At 48.9% G+C, this 17,063-nt stretch overlaps 1 protein-coding gene across 1 annotated transcript in view; it reads right to left on the bottom strand.

The window, feature by feature from the left end:
* Positions 1 to 305: 305 nt before the first annotated feature.
* The window catches only part of Cds2 (CDP-diacylglycerol synthase 2), a 40,257-nt gene continuing 23,499 nt past the window's right edge, over positions 306 to 17,063 (bottom strand). The window contains exons 2-13 of the mRNA XM_032904266.1: positions 15,057 to 15,193; positions 14,089 to 14,185; positions 12,922 to 13,019; positions 11,288 to 11,427; positions 10,958 to 11,016; positions 10,108 to 10,190; positions 7,758 to 7,845; positions 7,047 to 7,115; positions 6,128 to 6,280; positions 3,341 to 3,460; positions 2,939 to 3,042; positions 306 to 2,483 (exon numbers count right to left, since the gene is read on the bottom strand). Coding sequence (XP_032760157.1) covers positions 2,351 to 2,483; positions 2,939 to 3,042; positions 3,341 to 3,460; positions 6,128 to 6,280; positions 7,047 to 7,115; positions 7,758 to 7,845; positions 10,108 to 10,190; positions 10,958 to 11,016; positions 11,288 to 11,427; positions 12,922 to 13,019; positions 14,089 to 14,185; positions 15,057 to 15,193 — 1,281 coding nt within the window. The 3' untranslated portion in view covers positions 306 to 2,350. The remainder of the gene's footprint in view (positions 2,484 to 2,938; positions 3,043 to 3,340; positions 3,461 to 6,127; positions 6,281 to 7,046; positions 7,116 to 7,757; positions 7,846 to 10,107; positions 10,191 to 10,957; positions 11,017 to 11,287; positions 11,428 to 12,921; positions 13,020 to 14,088; positions 14,186 to 15,056; positions 15,194 to 17,063) is intronic.

Below are 17,063 nucleotides of genomic sequence, written 5' to 3'. Positions count from 1 at the left end.
ATATGCTAACAGCCACCTAAGCACTGCCCAGGACTGGCCTGGGTCAGGGATCCATGGCCTGCAGGAAGGAACACTGCAGTATTTCCTGTGCTGGGGCCTCAGGGACTAGCTAATAACGCTGTCCCAGAGGCACACTTCGAGATGGGGTACTTTCTGGTCCCACCCTGTGGCTCTCACCTGAGATACCTCAGAGGGCTGCTAGGAATGGCTGGCACACAAACTGGAAAACAGTAAAACTGTACAGTGTTTATGCTCACACAAAGTGGGAAACACAGCCATGTGTCAAACTGACAAACACAGAGTTAATGACAAGGAAAGGCACAAACATTTTATTTCTGACAAGACAAAACGAGTGTAAAGCAAGCTATGTGAACCACGGAGATCTGCACGGTGCTGGGAACGCAGTCTCTGGGGCCTGCCTGTTTAATGAGACAAACAACACACTGTACAATCGCATGGTGGCACTGCTCCCCTGGCTACCTGACTGGGAAATGCTCTCACAAGACTGGGGAATCAGGAAAGAAGAAAAACCTGGGGCCGGCAGCTCCAGTGGGCACTGGGCTCAGTGTTTTAGGACACCAGCTTCCTCAAGCCTCAGCTGCTGCCAAGAGTGAGCCCTGGCTGCTGGGGAGTGGTGTGCCCTGCTCTACCTCATTTGGTGATCCAAGGTTATTTTTCAATCAGAAAATTGCAGTTTCTCGATCCCAATCACCATTGAGAATCTTAAGGAACAATTGTAAAACACACCTCAGTGTACTTCCTCTCTTAGGTGCCCATGACATGACTTAATAGCAACAGGAGGCCGCTGGTGACAGAAACTTCTCCACAGAGTTTGAGAATTGGTGAACTTTGAGGGCAAGTCAGAGGAGAACCCTCAGAGCAAAGCTCCCACTCAGGGCTGCCCAGCCAGAACCAAGCTGAAGGCAGCAGTGTTGTGCTCAGTGTGATCCTGGGAGCTGAGAACAAAAAGCCACAAGGTTGACAAGGAAGTCAGGGCTGAGAGACAAGGAGCTGCTCCACCCCTGCTCCCATGGGGCACGGCGGACACTCTGAGGGCTGACTGAGCACTGGACACTGCAGCCTCCTCAGCAGTCGGTACACTGAGGCAGGCTGTGGGTTAACACTCAGGGAACACGTTCCCTCCCTGCCAGCCACTCCTTCCCACGTCAATCTCAACCTGCAATTAGGAAGGGGAAGAATCATCACAGCTTACAAACAACAGCAAAGGTCCCCAGGCTGCATGTGAACTGGTCACACTCCATAAAAAGTGTACACTGAGTTTTGAAAAGGGCGGAGCCTCTTGACAGATTAGGTTGGCCATAGTTCCAAACAGGATGTAGGGGCTCTGAGGACGTCCGGGTATGATTGAAATCATGGAGGAAACAAGGTGACAAACAGACACATGTACGCTCACCTATATACACAACACAGCAGCAACACAAGTGGGCTCCCAGGCAAAGGGAGTGTGAACAAAAGCCCTCTGCTCCCCACCTCAGGGGTCCCCCCAGAAGGACGCAGCAGCAGCAGCAGCAAACCCACAGCACAATCATGAGGGCCTCAACTCTGGAAATGCGGTCTGCAGGACCTCCCTCCATGGCCACAGATGCCTGGGTGGCGCAGAAAGGGCTGTGTCGGTGCGCTCTACTGCACACATCTGGAACATTACAGTAGCGGCTTCTTTTGTTTTGCCAGACGTCATAAATTCCTCATGCTTTCTGAGAAGAGGAAGTCTGAAACCTTCTTTCAGTCTGTACGGTGAAAGCAAACTGTAAGCAAAGCTCACGTGTCCCCCGCAGAATTCTGGCTCGGACAAGATGCTCATCTGATCGGTGAACCTCCCTCCCACAGTTCCACAGAAGGCAGCCCTCCAGTGCTCCCAGACGGAGATGCCTGCAGAAGCCCCAAGGAAAGGGGTCAAAGACAGCAAAAGCATGGCGGCCATGAAGCCCCGCGCAGGTGGGAAAGTCCCTCAACCAGTTAGACCCAGATGAATGAAAGATCTCTCACATACCCAGAAACAACTGGATGGGCGGGGGTCAGACCCACCAAGCAGACACCCTGAGCTGGGCAGCACTGTCCTTCATGCTGCTCAATACCTGTACTTAAGAAACCCAAATGGTTCTTCTCTGTGACTTCTTTGCAACTCAAAGCTACTCACAGCCCACATTATAGACAGTATATACAGATTTAAAAAAAAAAAAAACACAAATTAAAAAGGTAAAAAAAAAAAAAAAAAAAAAAAAAGACGGTGAGTTGAAGCTTCTCATTATCTAAGTCACAGCAGCTGGGCTGGCCTTGGTGACCTGCCCCTCACTCTAGTCCTATTCCGGCTCTCCTGGCCCTGGGTGGACTACTCCTCTTCCAAGGCAGACGTCAGAATCCCCTTGTCAGTCAGGTGAGACTTGAGTGTGTTGAAGATGTGAAGCTGCTGGTCCGGCCGCAACGTCAGAAACTGCTGAATCAGTTTGCTCGGGTTGGGGCCCCTAAAACAGAACATGAAGCACCCTGAGTAGGGGCCAGCTACTGCTCACCCAGGTACCCATGAGACACCCAGCTACTGCTGGCCCAGGTACCCATGAGACACCCAGCTACTGCTGGCCCACGTACCCATGAGACACCCAGCTGCTGCTGGCCCAGGTGCCCATGCGACACCCAGCTACTGCTGGCCCAGGTACCCATAAGACACCCAGCTACTGCTGGCCCAGGTACCCATGAGACACCCAGCTACTGCTGGCCCAGGTACCCATGAGACACCCAGCTACTGCTGGCCCACGTACCCATGAGACACCCAGCTGCTGCTGGCCCAGGTACCCATGAGGCTGATTCCTGAACCCACTCTTAGTGGAGGGAGAGCAACCTCAAAGGGTCCAAACAGCGGAAGAACCACACTCAGGCTTTAAAAGCCCACTCATCTGGTTTGGGTGGAGCAGATCCGCACCTGATAAAGCTGGCGATGTACACGTTGACAAAGGTGGCCATCAGGTACTGGCAGTCAAAGCGATCCATGATGCCTCCATGACCAGGAATGGTGTTGGCAAAATCCTGTGGAGGCAGAGGAAGGAAAGGCGAGACTGTGCTCAGCAACAACCGAATTCCAGACTAATGGATCCACCCGATGACCAAACCCTGCTGGGTCAAGAAGGCGATGGACAGAGGCATGCGGTCAAATGCTCAGGCGATCACAGGGCACAACTAACAAACTAAATTCAGCACGAGGGTCAAGAGGAGCACACATTGAGTGCCAGGGGGCATGACCTGGTATGAGGGGTGAATGTTGATGGAGCGGGGCAGGGAAGAGATGGGCGACCAAAAGGGAGGGGCAGTGGGGAAGTTTCCCTACTTTGATTTTAAAGGCCCGCTTGAATCCACTTGCGAAGAACCCTCCAAATGGGCCAATGAGAGAGGCGAAGGTGGAGAGCGCAATGCTGTGGATCTGGAAAGGGTACATCCTCACGGTTTTCTGAGGAGAGTGAGCGAAACCAAAGTCAACAAGTGTGCACATCTGGCTTCTCAGTTAATTAAGAACTTGATAAAACAAGGTCTCTATTTTTTTTCAGTCAACCAAAAGACTGCAGGGCTGGAAGACGGTCTGCTGGTCAGGAGCACCTGCTGTTCCAGCACAGAACCTGGGTTGTTCTAATGCACATGGTGGCTTTCTACCATCTAGCGCTCTATTTCAAGGAGATGTGATGCCCTCTTCTGGCCTTCACTGGTACTGCAGGCAAACACAAACACGCACCCAAAGCATTCATACATCTAAAGGGAATGAGTCTTTTTTCTTTTTTTTTTTTAAAGATGTATTTACTTATTCTTTAGAAGTACAGTGTAGCTGTCTTAAGACACACCAGAAGAGGGCATCAGATCTCATTACAGATGGTTGTGAGCCACCATGTGGTTGCTGGGATTTGAACTCAGGACCTCTGAAAGAGCAGTCAGTGCTCTTAACTGCTAAGTCATTTCTCCAGCCCAGGAATGAGTCTTTAAAACAAAAGAAAAAAGAAAAAAGAAACAAAAAGAGGGAGACAAACAAAGAAAGAAAGAAAATTGGCCCATGCTTTTAAATCTCTAACGCTTGGCCTAATAGTAGACCATCATGATATTCTGTCTGGAGTGGTGGCATGTGCCTATAATCCCAGCATTTGGAAGGTAGGAGCAGGAGGATCAGAAGTTCAAGGGCACCCCCAGCTACAGGGAGAATGTAAGATCAGCCTAAACTACATAAGAGCCTGTCACAAACAAACAAAGGAGAAACTCTGGAATTAGCTTCTTATGAAGAGAACCCAGCCTTAGCTTCCCAGAGAATGTGACGGCAAAAGGATGAGTGTTTAGCAGTCTTCTCTGAGGATTGTGGGTATTTCACACGAGCCTGACAGGCACAACTCTGTAACAGTGAGGTGTAAGGTGGGAAGGTTCTCATTAGTCCTACAGCAGGACTGGAGTTCAGATCCCCAGAATCCATGTAAATGGCGAATGTGCATGGCAGCCGCCTGTAATTCCAGACCCTGAAGGGGATCCCAGAGCAAGCTGACCAGCAAGATTAGCTCAAGAACCTGCCTCACCAGGATAAGGCAAAAGAGCAACTGAGAAAGATTCCTGCCATCAACCTTGGGCCTCCACACTTATGTAGGTATATATGTAAATATGCACACATTCATTCATACATGCATGCACACACACACACACATACAAACAAGCACACAGACACAGAGACACACATACATACATATATGCACACACACAGACACACACACACACACACACACAAACATGACACAGAGACACACACATGCATACATACATATATGCAGACAGACAGACAGACAGACACACACACACACACACACACACACACACACACACACACACACACACACACACACACACACACATAAAGAGAAAAGAAATAGCTACAAGCCAGGGGGTGTCCCAGCACTCAGGAGGAGGCAGAAAGATTCCAAGTTCATTGTGAGATCCTCACCATCACCGCCCCCCAAAGAAGCAGGTGCAATGTGGAAGCTGAAATCCTCCTAATGGATGCTTTGTGCTTCCTCACACAATCCATTGGTCTACAATGCACTTGGGTCCATCTTTTATCCAGACATGACTGTGGACCATACCCCGGTCATCTAAGAAATACCAGCTCACTGCTGGACACTCGGTTATGTGGTGTCAGAACAGCTTCTAAGTGCCAGAAACCCATCATGCTCGCAATGATAGGTACATGCTTTCAAACTTCTCACTTCACCTGAAATGCAGATTTTTATCACTGGTAACAACTGCTATCAGTCACTTCTGTTTAAGCAATAGACTTACGTCATTCTTAAGAAATCTATGTTACATACCCAAATCTTCAAACAGAAACCCTACCCTGAGAGCTGAGCAGCCAGCTGAGCTCACAACTTAAAACAACAGTACATGCTTTCTCTTTGGGACACTCTGGGCCTCAGTATTTGGCAGAAATACTTTCTGTGCATTTTCCATTTCAGTACAGAGAATATTAAAACGGTGTCAAGGATCAGGAATATGTTAATGAAGTTACTAATTTTAGAGTCCCATCAAGGGCACTCACCAGAGTATAACTAGCTTGTGAGCACCTGCAGAGTGAGCAGCATAAAGCAAGCAATGACCTGTAGTCCAGGGCTGCTGCAGCGCTAACCCTACCCACTGCGCTGCAGCGCTAACCCTGCCCACTGCGCTGCAGCGCTAACCCTGCCCACTGCGCTGCAGCGCTAAGCCCCCTGCCCACTGCGCTGCAGTAACCCTGTTCACTGCTGCAGCCTGCCCATCAGCCTGCTAACCCTGCCCACTGCAGCGGCCAATTCCTGCTACCGCGGGCTGCAGCGCCAACCCTACCCACTGCTAATTCTGCACTGCGCTGCTTAACCCTACCCACTGCCACTAGCTTCACAACCACTAATTCAGTGTCATTAAGAAAATGTCAGTCCAGGGAAAGAGGTGCATACTATTCAGTAAGCAGGATCCTCTAGGAGTCCACACGATAACTGACATGAGGTTAGGGAAAGGTCTCCTCCACCCTTACCCTGGCATAAGGCGCAGAGCCCTAGCGAGGAGCTACTATCTCTGGAGGAAACTCCTCTCTGCTATCACTCGTGTAAAGGGCACGTACCCAGCCAACGAGCGACTGGATCACCCCGGGAATGTTGTACTCCTGCAGGCGGAACAGGTCAGATGGCTCACAGTCCACAGTGAAGCTGTTGGTGTCGTTGTTGTATTCCACAGGACAGACGAAGCATCGGTACCCAGACATCACATAGGAGAGCTACGGACAAAGAGCAGAGGGCAGGCAAGACGTCAGTGGCAGACATTCAGCCTGGCTGGCCAACACCTGACTGACTGGACCACGAGTCTCAGAGTGCCTCCCTCCTTGGTCACTTTAAGCCATGGGCTCAAAGAGCCCGTGTTTCACCACATGTGTAGTTCACCTGAACTGTTAAGCAAGAAGACTACACACGCACTATACATGTGTCCACGTATAAAAACTTGAAAAAGCCCAGGCCAGATCTGAACAAAGAGCTGTAAGGCAGCTCTTCCACCTAGGGACCCTGCCCTACTGTGCTAAGAATCTCTAAACTCAGAGCTACATGGAAGCTATGGTGGAGGGGTGGGCTACAGTGACAGCCAGCCAACACTCGAAAGGGAGGGACTGAGGATTGGCAGCAGGGGGTGGTGTCCTCAAAAAGGCTAGAAGTCTGTACTCCTCCAGGCAAGTCATGTGCAAAAGAAAATCTGAGTTGAAGCAACACATCTCACCTCACGCCCTACTCCAAACTGCTGTTGTCACCCCAATATTGTGACACAATGGGACATGGCATAGGGGGCACATAAGATATACATGGGCCCTACAGAACTGCTTGGAAGCTGGAAGCTGCCATGACAGTTACAGAATGCCTTCTTTTCAGGAAGGGTCAGCATTGGGCAAGAAAGAGTCTCTGGTTTGGGAAGACATATTCTCTGCTCCTGCACAGGCCTTTGACGATGGTGTGAGTCCCTGTCCCCTCCCCATCCAGATGGGAGCTACCACCTACCAGGAGGCCAAACACCACAGTAGCAAAGAAGCCCCCAATGAAGCCTTCCCAGGTCTTCTTTGGAGAGAGCTGCACACAGAAAACAACACTGTCAGCAAAGGATACTTCTGTAGCTCAGGCCTGGTACTCAATTACTTATGAAAAGTATTTTTAGCCAGATATGACAACACACACCATTAATCCCAGCGTGAGGGAGACAGAAGCAGGAGGATCTCTGTTTGAAGCCAGCATGGACTAAAAGAGTGAGTTCTAGGACAACCAGGGCTACACAGTGAGACCCTGTCTCAAAACCATGCAAACAAGAATTTCTAAATAAAAACAATCTTCAATTAATCATGTCACTTTCAATTCTCCCCCAAAATGTTTTTTTCTTGATTCCTATCCTATGTTCTTCAGGTTACTTTTCTTTCTATTCCACTAGTGGTTAACACATTTACTATATTATAAAAATCCACGTTAATAAGAATAGTTAATAAGAATAGGCAAAGCCATTAAAGTATGCCTACATAAAAATATCTTCCTTGATAGATTTTTTTGAAAGTATTTGCCAGGGTCTCTTTGATCCTTTTGTTCTCTAACCCAGCCCCAGAGTAACGTGAAGCCAGGACCACAGTGGATACACAGCAGCCAGTCCTCCTCTCTACCCACTGACACGCCATAGAGAGAGAGGCCCACCCACTAAGGCAACCCACGTCAGGGAGATCCACTTACCTTAATGAGTGGGGTCCGACCAAAGAAAAAGCCAAACATATAGGCCATAATATCATTGCAGATGACGCATGAAATGGGGACAATAAACCTAGGAAAGACCCAAGAGGAATCACTCTACCCAGATGATCTCAAGTCCACCAAAGAGCGCCAGCAGTAATCCGGTGCCAAAGTAACTCGGGGTGTTTATAATGCATTAAGGTTTAAGTTGAGAAGAAAATGAACATGAGAAGAGACAGGGAATCGGGAGGTGGGAAGGAAGGAAGAGAAGGCAATAAGGGGAGAACAAGGAGAAGACCCTGCGCACACGTATGAGAGAGTAACGAAATACATTCCTACTTTAACTGGCGTCTGTAAATAAAAACCTAAAAGAAAGTATGTCAGCTATGACTGCATGAGCCTCTAACGGCAACTGGGAAGGGTAAGGAAGGACTGCTGTCAGTTCAAGACTGGCTTAGGCTGCTCACTGAGACCACACCCAGAAAAGGCAGCTGGGGAAGACACACCAAAATGCCATACCTAGTGCCCGGCACTGGTGTCCACTGACTGACGGACTGACTGACTGACTGACTGACTGACTGACTGAGTCAACACTCCACAAAAGCCACTTGTTCCCTTTTCATTAAAGTACATGAACAATAATAAGCTGTTAGGGTAGGAGAAACACTGCTTATTCCCACTCCTACTACCATTCCCCAAAACAGCCATTTAAAACCATTTTGACTTTTTTGCCTAGCAATTACCTTCGTGGTTTTAAACAGTATACAGCATCAGTGTCACAGTTAACTGCTTACTGTTTACTACTAGCACTAGTATCCCCTATGGTGTTTGAACGAGAACAGTCCCCACAGATCCGTGTATGTATAACTCGGCTCATTAGTCAGTGGAATTATTGGTGAAGGACTAGGTGTGGCCTTGATGGAGGAGGTGTATCACGGGAAACAGGCTTTAAGGTTTCAAAAACCCAAGAGCTGGAACTAAATTTACTTTGCATTATGTCATGGCTATAAGCCTGTAGGGGCCAGGGAACAGAATGTGGTGGAATAAGTATGGCCCCCACAGACTCATGTGTTTGAATGCTTGGCCCATAGGCAGTGGCACTGTTAGGAGGTGTAGCATTATTGGAGGATGTGTGTCACCATGGAGGCAGGCTCTGAAGTCAAGCTACACCTCATGTGGCACACAGTCCCCTTTCGCTATGTGGGGATGAAGATGTCGAACTCGCAGCTCCTTCTCCAGCACCACGGCTGCCTGCACACTGCCATGCTCCACACCATGATGAGGATGGACTAAAACTCTGTAAGTCAGTCCCAATACTGTCCTTCATAAGAGCTGCTGTGGTCATGGTGTCTCTTCACTGCTATGAAACCATAAGACAAGCTCACTGTGTTCACCTCCAAGCCCCACAACACTTCCTTCACCAAGGCGTCCAGTAGTCTCTGCTCTACACAGCTATAATGAAGCCTTCATTAGAAATGTTAGTTTTAGTTACTACTGATCCTAGTGGTATGCTTGACCCAGGGCTCAATTTAGCACTTTTAAATACCTAATAAAGACCAGACAGGGAAAGAGCTAGTTGGTGCCTCCCTGGGCCATTACACTTGTTTTCAATATAATATAAATATAATATAAGGCTAACATTTACATTCTAATTCTGAGATGAAGTTTGTGTGCTTGTCACCCACAACACCCAGAGCCTCTCTCATCACACCAGATGTGTCTTGACCCTCCCACCGAGGACACCTAACTTCTCCAATCAGCCATGATTAACAGGTAAGTTTCCAGATGAAACCACAACTTAAAACTCTCAGAAGCAGCATACTATTCTTCTGACCCACTGCCAAATTCAATTCTCAGGCATTTGATTTATTTTTAATAATAAAGGAAATCTACCTCTCCCTCTATATGATCTTCAGTAGGGTCAGCTAACTATTCGCTCTTGACCCACACGCTCCTGTGTCTTTTGCCAGGTATGGAATTAACAGTTTTCAAAGCCCCTCTACAATCACTGCCCTTCTCACGTGTGCATTCCCATTACTCTCCTTGGTACACGTTGCTAGACACGTAGACTATGTCATCTATGCTGTCAAGCCTGCTGCCTCAGGCCTTCACCTTTGGTCTCTTCTATGTACCTGTGAAGCCAGTCTGACCCATGGCATCTACATCACATGGGAATGGACGAGAAATTCAAATCAGCTGCCACCCCAGACCTACTGACTCACACACTCATTGCAAAGCTGCCCACAGGAACTTCTGACAGGTGGCAAGCCTGAAAACAGAGACCCAGGCCTTGGCCTACCTGAGTGAGAGAGACGACCCCAACACCAAAATTCTTCCCCGTGTCACGACTTACCATATCATTCCTTCAAACAAGTTATGGATAACAAGATGTGACTGCGTTACGACAATAAGCAAGGTCACATGGGTCCAGCCAAACTGCAAGACAAGGAAATGAACTCACCTTTATGACCATAACAGCTTCAAAGAATAAGGAATAAGTGGGAAACTACTGAGAAGCAGGGAGGACGGGCTTTAATAACGCCAGGCCTACTGGCATGACAAGTACAGAACAAACGTCTGGAAGCAATGTGGTCTTTCCCAGCCGCAGTCCTACCAAAAGTATGGCCTGTGCATGGCCGATGCATGCCTGAAATCTCAGCGATCCAGAGGCAGGAGGACTGTAAATGTGAGACCAGGCTCAGCTAAATAGTAATACCCAATCAAACAACAACAGAAACACTACAGTAGTCTGTACCCTACCAGTGAGGGAGTCCTTTTATGCTCTCTCAGGTCTGGGAACATTGTCGCACTTAGAAAGAGGCAAGGAATGACCAGCAGCAGTGAGTAAGATGGAGTCCCTACAACAATGTCTCTGTCCCTGCCTTCAGACGCCCAGAGGGAAGACCCCTCAGGGTGTAAGCTAGGTGAAGGACTGCAGGACTCTTGCTCTCCCTGCTCCAGGCTCTAGATGAACTCAGAACAAACCATGTCAAGTTTTGATTTGTCACATAAAGCATGGAAGCTCTGCTAAGTCTCTGCAGAGCATCTGGCCAACAAGCTCCACGGGTTAATTCCTGCAGATCTTCAAGTAAACCAAGACATCAATCTCAATCTCTCACAGAGCCCCCAGAACATGTATACACTCACCTCCCGCACACACGCGCTCACACACACACACACACACACACACACACTCCCCTTACCATGTAGAACTGCAGCCGATAATGCTTCTTAACCAGACTCAGAACAAACATGCAGAATCCTAGTTGGAGTCAGAAGGAGAGAGAATAAAATCACTCACACTGCATTTCTTTCTCTTTAGCGGGGTTAGGAAGTCCATTGATGAATTCATTTGTAACAATCAAGCACTACATTAACTTCAAAGCCCACAGGAAAAAAGTTTACAGTCAATGTAAGACAGAGCTGTCAGCTCACTTCCTAGCATAGTGAGAGTTAACATCACAAAACTATAACCAACTCATAAATCAGAGGAACTGGATGCCCAGAGAGCTGGAGAAACACGTGATACATACCTGTTAGATACAGGGTAAAGGAGATGAACCGGTGGTATTTACTGAGAATGCGCAAAGGCTCCTCTCTCTGGACCAGAGTGAAGAAGTAGTCTGTCACTGTCTCCCCATAGAAGAAGTAGTTCACACACAGGAGGAAGTACCTGGAAACAACGAGGACACGGTGCAGGGGAGTGCGTGTGGCTCTCCTCCATGACAGCCCGAGAAGAGAGAACAACCTGCCCCACCTTGAGAGCTGACCTAGACGTCTGCGGCACCTTTGGCTCCCTCTCCCTTCCTTACAAACCTGATGTCAGTCTCTCCCCTTTCGTGTTCCACACCTAACCTCAGGTCCCTCCAAGTGTGCATCAGCCCACCTCCCTAGGCTCACTCCTACTACCCCACGGGAACCCTCCACTGCCAGGAGGTTCCCTTTGCGTTGTTACTGTCTCTTCCTTGCATGGAACACCTCCTTCATCTACCAATCAATTCCCTTTGTTGTTTTACCACCATTTTATAAAAATGAAGTTTTAAGAAGCTGTGTGACCTGACACCCTACCTACATCACATTTATTCCTGCACCAAGTAGTAACTGATGACCTCATTAGGCAATCAGCTCCATCTCAGGACGTATCCCCCTTTGGAGGCCTGGCTGGGACCCAGATCCTTCGACCAGCATCAACTGCACATTTGTTTACATCCTCTCTTCAATGGAAGCCTGAGGGAAGCCTCAACCTACACCCTCGTGCACCCTCTACTTTGCTTCTGGGTACTGGGTCACGCTGCATCACCCCAAGCCCTCAACAGGAAGAAACTCAAGAGCCTCTCTTTCCCATCTTTTAATTATTGGGTTCATTTGGTAGGAAAAACATTTCTTTGTAAAGTGACCATCAAGAAAGGCCAGGCCTCCTGGGTACATTATCAAGACTGAAAACACAGCTGCCTACTCACAAAACGGCCACAAAGAGAACAACATCTGAGCCCAGAGGGCGAGTGGGAGCTGACTGAGTGATGGATCCACATGAACGAGTGTGCCCAGACCTGAGTGTGAGTGTGTCAGCTTCCTTGACCATAACCAAGTTGCTTACGCACAAATCATTACTGTCCAGCCCACTTAGTCACAAAGCAATCCTCACCGTCAGTGGGTCTTCCCAGCTCTGCTAGAACAGTACCTGATAAGAGCAGAGCCAACAGCAGAGCTTTGGGTCAAGGAAGGGCTCAGACACCATATTGCTACAGGTCTTCATTTAGCAAGCGCCTTAAAGAAAGTAACCTCAATAATCTGCTGTAGTGATGAGGAGATCAAGTTCCAGACAGCAACTCCGGCCCCAGAACCTGCAGCTCCCGGATGACTCCAGTGACGTGCTGGGCTGGGGCGTACGAATACGCTGAGCTCAGGTGTGGGTGACAGTACCATCCCTGGCTGCAGGAGCCCACTGCAGGAGCAGTCCTACTGCTGAGCTAAACCTTACCACAGACACATCTGTTTATTTTAGGAAGTCTTCAACTACTCAAGACTCCTCGAAGGTACCCATACAATCTAGGCTCAAGGATGCCCTGCAAGTCTGTGGCAATGTCTCCACCACCACTGTAAGTACCTGCGACAAATCACATCACCCAAATCAGGCAAAGTGGCTGCCCCATGGAGCAGAGCTTACCAGCTGAGGGTCCTGAACCAGGGCAAGTCGTAGGAGTGGTATACATTGTAGCCAATAGTGATTATTTCATGGAAACACTTAATCTGAACACACATAACCTGAAAAACACAGAGGAATCAGAAAGCTCTTCTTAGGGCCTTCAGAAAGAGAAACCAACAGGTCACGGCTTCAGAAAAGCTAGGACATTTAAGAAATATGTCAGTCTTGCACTGATTCACTTTCTCTCTCATACCACCCCACTGGGCACTGCAACCCTCTATGTCACAACTTCTCACAATAAAATGCACAGTCCTGGCATCCTGATTAACTTTTTATTCTAGAGCCTTTCAGGTCTCAGCCAATCCTCTTCCCACTCTGGCCTTGAATATAAACATGTGGGGCGCTCCCCTGCTTTCTTCACCTCCAGCTGTCAGCATCTAGACTGTCTGGAAAGGTGGTAAGTGTTGGCTGGGTTCTGAACACTTGACACAAGCTAGCAACATCTGAGTGAGTGAACCTCACTTGAGAAGACGCCTCTACTAGGCTGGCCTGTAGGCGAGCCTGTGGAGCATTCTCTCACTGATGACGGATGTGGAAGTGCCCCCGAGAGCCCTGTCCACCGCAGGTGGTGCCATCACTCAGTAGTCCTGGGATGCAGAAGAAAGCAGACTGAGCAAGCCACGGGGAGCAAGCTAACAAGCAGGGTTCCTCGTGTCCTCTGCTTCAGCTCCTGCCTCCATTTTCCTGCCCTGACTTTCCTCTGTGATGGATGTGGTCAGGACATGGAAACCAAATTAACCCTTTCCTCTCCAAGCTGCTTTTGGTCATGGGGTTTATCACAGTAACAGAAAACCAAACTAAAACAGGCAGGATGACTAAACTCCTGTGGACTGTGACTTCTTAGAATGAAATATTCTAAGTCCACGAGTAAATCCCCAGGAACACAACAAACAAAACTAGAGTCTCATACGAACCAACAGCTGGGTCACCATTGATGCCAGTGACCCTACAGCTGGCATGTGAAAAATGGCAAATTTCAGGTGCTCGAAGACAGAAGGGTCCGAGAAACCTGGGGCTCCATGGAGTCCCAGAAGCAACCCGTCTCAGGTACTGTCAGCAGCGGACTGAAGAAGACAGTCCCCAGGAAAAGCTGAATGCGGCACTAACACGGCTTGTCACAGTACTTACAATCATCATCAAAACCATTGGTCCCAGGTAAATGATAATGAAGAAAAATGCAATCATGGCCATCGTCAGGATGCCTCGCACCCACCAGTTCTTCCATCTAGGCAGAGAGAAAGACCCGTCAGACATGAGCCTAGGGAGGTAAGGGCCCTAAATGTGACCTCTCCAGAGCACCCCTTCACCTCTACGGAGGCACAGCCGGTGAAGGCAGGACCTTGGCACCACTGCCTGCTCACAACCACTCAGCAGGTGCAGAAACCACCAGCACATGCCAAAGCATGGGGGTAGCGTGGGAGAGAAGGCAGTGTCCTTCCCTCCTGTGTCTACATGAGTGGCTTCCGTGGGGAGAGCCAGGGGAGAAGACAGTGTTCTTTGCTTCTGTTTCTACATGAATGGCTTCTGTCACCATTCCTATCTGGAAAGAGGAAGCGATCATTTCCCCTGCAGCTGGCTTCTACACAGCATGTCCCTGAATCACAATGATAATGGCTGTCTTAGACCAAGAGTGCCAACTGCCACAAATACGTACCAGGCTTGTCCATGAGAATGTTATGCGTCAACCCACCCCACCCTCAACACAACAATCTGGATAGGTTTTATTTCAGATGCATTTCTGAATCAGCACATAATATCTGTATATACTGTGCTGAGAAATGGAAGGAGACCCCAGGGCCAGCTAGCATGGCTAAGGATTCATGCTGTCCTAGCCACGGGAGGGGCACAGGGACATTTTCAGAGAAGGCTTTGGAGCAGTCTCCTGATTTGTGCTTCTCGTGCTCATGTTAACACAGCTGATGCTGAGGACTGACCGGTTTTTGGGGGTCAGGAGTCTTACACTTCTTAGTCTTTCCTGGACTGAAGGACATGTTCATAGTGGGTGTATGTGGAGGAGAGAAAACAGCCTTGGCCGGAAACCCTAAAAGCCGCAGCCTTACCCGCAATGGACACCGTGCACCACTAAGCCAGGTTACCTTGAGGACAAGTTGGAAAGGGCCCTGTTAAGGACCTCTGGGGTGTCATCTATGGAGGTTGGTGGGGGAGCTGTTTCTGCTCGACTCTCGCTGTCTGATGCAGTCTCTCCATCTAACTTTGCTTCCGACTCTGATTCCTACAACGCAAAAACAAAGAGCAAAGGTCAAAACTGCTGGGTAATTACCAAGAAGTGAACAGCTGTCGTGGGAGATCCGAGCACCGGGCACAGTGAGGTGGCAGGACAGACGGGCCACAGTAATCCTGACATGAGTAGAGGCAGCTGTGCCATGTACAATCTGTAAACAGCCCCCCACCATGGGCCCTGGAGGAGGAATGAGAAGACAGAAATGGCTTCCAAAGAATGCAAAATGGAGGAGGCTGCAGCTGACTTCTGAGGGCCTGACCCTGAGCCTACCACTGTTTAAGTACCCCAGGCTCATCCCTATGTTGGCCTAAGCACCCAGAAATAGCGTCCATTTCTGAAAACCCTGTCACACCTGCACCTGCACCTAACCAAGGGGGAGAAGCCACAGCCTCTGTCACCACTGACCCAAATGGCTGAATACTTTGATTTTCCATTTTATCAAAGAGGCTCAGTAAGGGTCCCCCTCATCTTTGGGGTTCCTTTCTGTGTGTTGTTTTGTTTTACAATATTGGGGAATTAAGCCTAGGGCCGTGAGCAGGTAAGACCGGAACATTACCTACCACTGATCTATATCTTCCAGTCCAGTGTAGGGATTCCCTGGAGAAATAAGCAAATGCCACCAGAGCTGTGCCCTACTCCACTGTCACAGAGGCTTGAGACACTAACACCTCCATGACTGCTCTCTCAGTTAGAGGAAGTGAAGTCCTGCACCACACCAGTTTTCCATGCTTTAACATTCACACTCACACACCACTGGCAACCAGCCACCTGTAAAGAGACTAGGTAATAATGCTGTGCGGTGGGTATGCAGCTCTGATCCCTAAACCTCGGGGCTTCGAAATGTAAGCACCTGCCCTGCCCGCCCTGAATCCACCCACTCTAGGAGCATCTAGAGCCCCAGGAACTGAGCCAAGCACCAGAGAAGGCCAAGCACAGGGTTATTTTTAACTTATCTATCCCGTTGTCAAGGAAACTCACAGAGACTGCTGGGTTCCTAGGCAGGAAAGGACAAAACAAAGGCTAGTGCTGGCAAAGTTAAGGAGGGGATGCTAAGAATCTCTCTGGCCATATACAGTGCCAAGTATCTACAATCCTGTGACTTCAGCACCCAAGAGGACGAGGCAGGAGACTGAGTTAAGTCTGAGCCCTGCATGGGTCGGCAGTAAATTTTCAAGTCAGTCAAAGGTACACAGTAAAAAAATGTCTAAAAAGTAAAATAAAATAAAAAGCCAGCCAGGCATGGTGGCACACACTCGGGAGGCAGAGGCAGGCGGCGGATCTCTCAGTGAGAGGCCAGCTTGGTCTACAGAGTCTAGGACAGCCGAGGCTAAATAAACTGTGTCTTGGAAAACCAAAAACAAAAGTCTCCAATAAACAAACACAATAGTCTTATAGATCCCAAGCCTGACCTACATCTTCCTAAACCTGATTCTACCTCCTCTTAGAAGAGGAGGAAAGAGGACCCTGAGGCACAAGTCAGGAAAAGGAGACAAAGAACTCTCATGAAGCACCATGGCTGCTGCCACTACCCCAGGATGACTGGGATGACAGACTAAGAAATGGAGTAAATCTGGAAGAAGCAGGCCCGAAGGAAGGGGACTCCCCAGATTTTACTGGCCTCCAATGAGCAACCTCAGGATGTCTCTGAAATAAACACGTTGGAGCCCTTCTTAGGAGTACCACTAGGCAAGAGGCCAACACCATTCATAATACCATGCTCCTACCCAGCAGCTGGGAAAGCTGAGGCTGGCCACCGCTCCAACTACTCACCCTTACCCCCAGGCGTGGGGGTCAGGACCAAACACACCACGGGAACCTACAGCCTCAATCCACAGGCAAAGGAAGAACTTCCACTCAGGAG

The sequence above is a fragment of the Rattus rattus genome, chromosome 5 (genome assembly GCF_011064425.1).
Source record: "Rattus rattus isolate New Zealand chromosome 5, Rrattus_CSIRO_v1, whole genome shotgun sequence".
Classification (NCBI taxonomy): Eukaryota; Metazoa; Chordata; class Mammalia; order Rodentia; family Muridae; genus Rattus; species Rattus rattus.
Note: the sequence above shows the minus strand (reverse complement) of the source record. Positions and strands in the feature narration are given on the sequence as shown.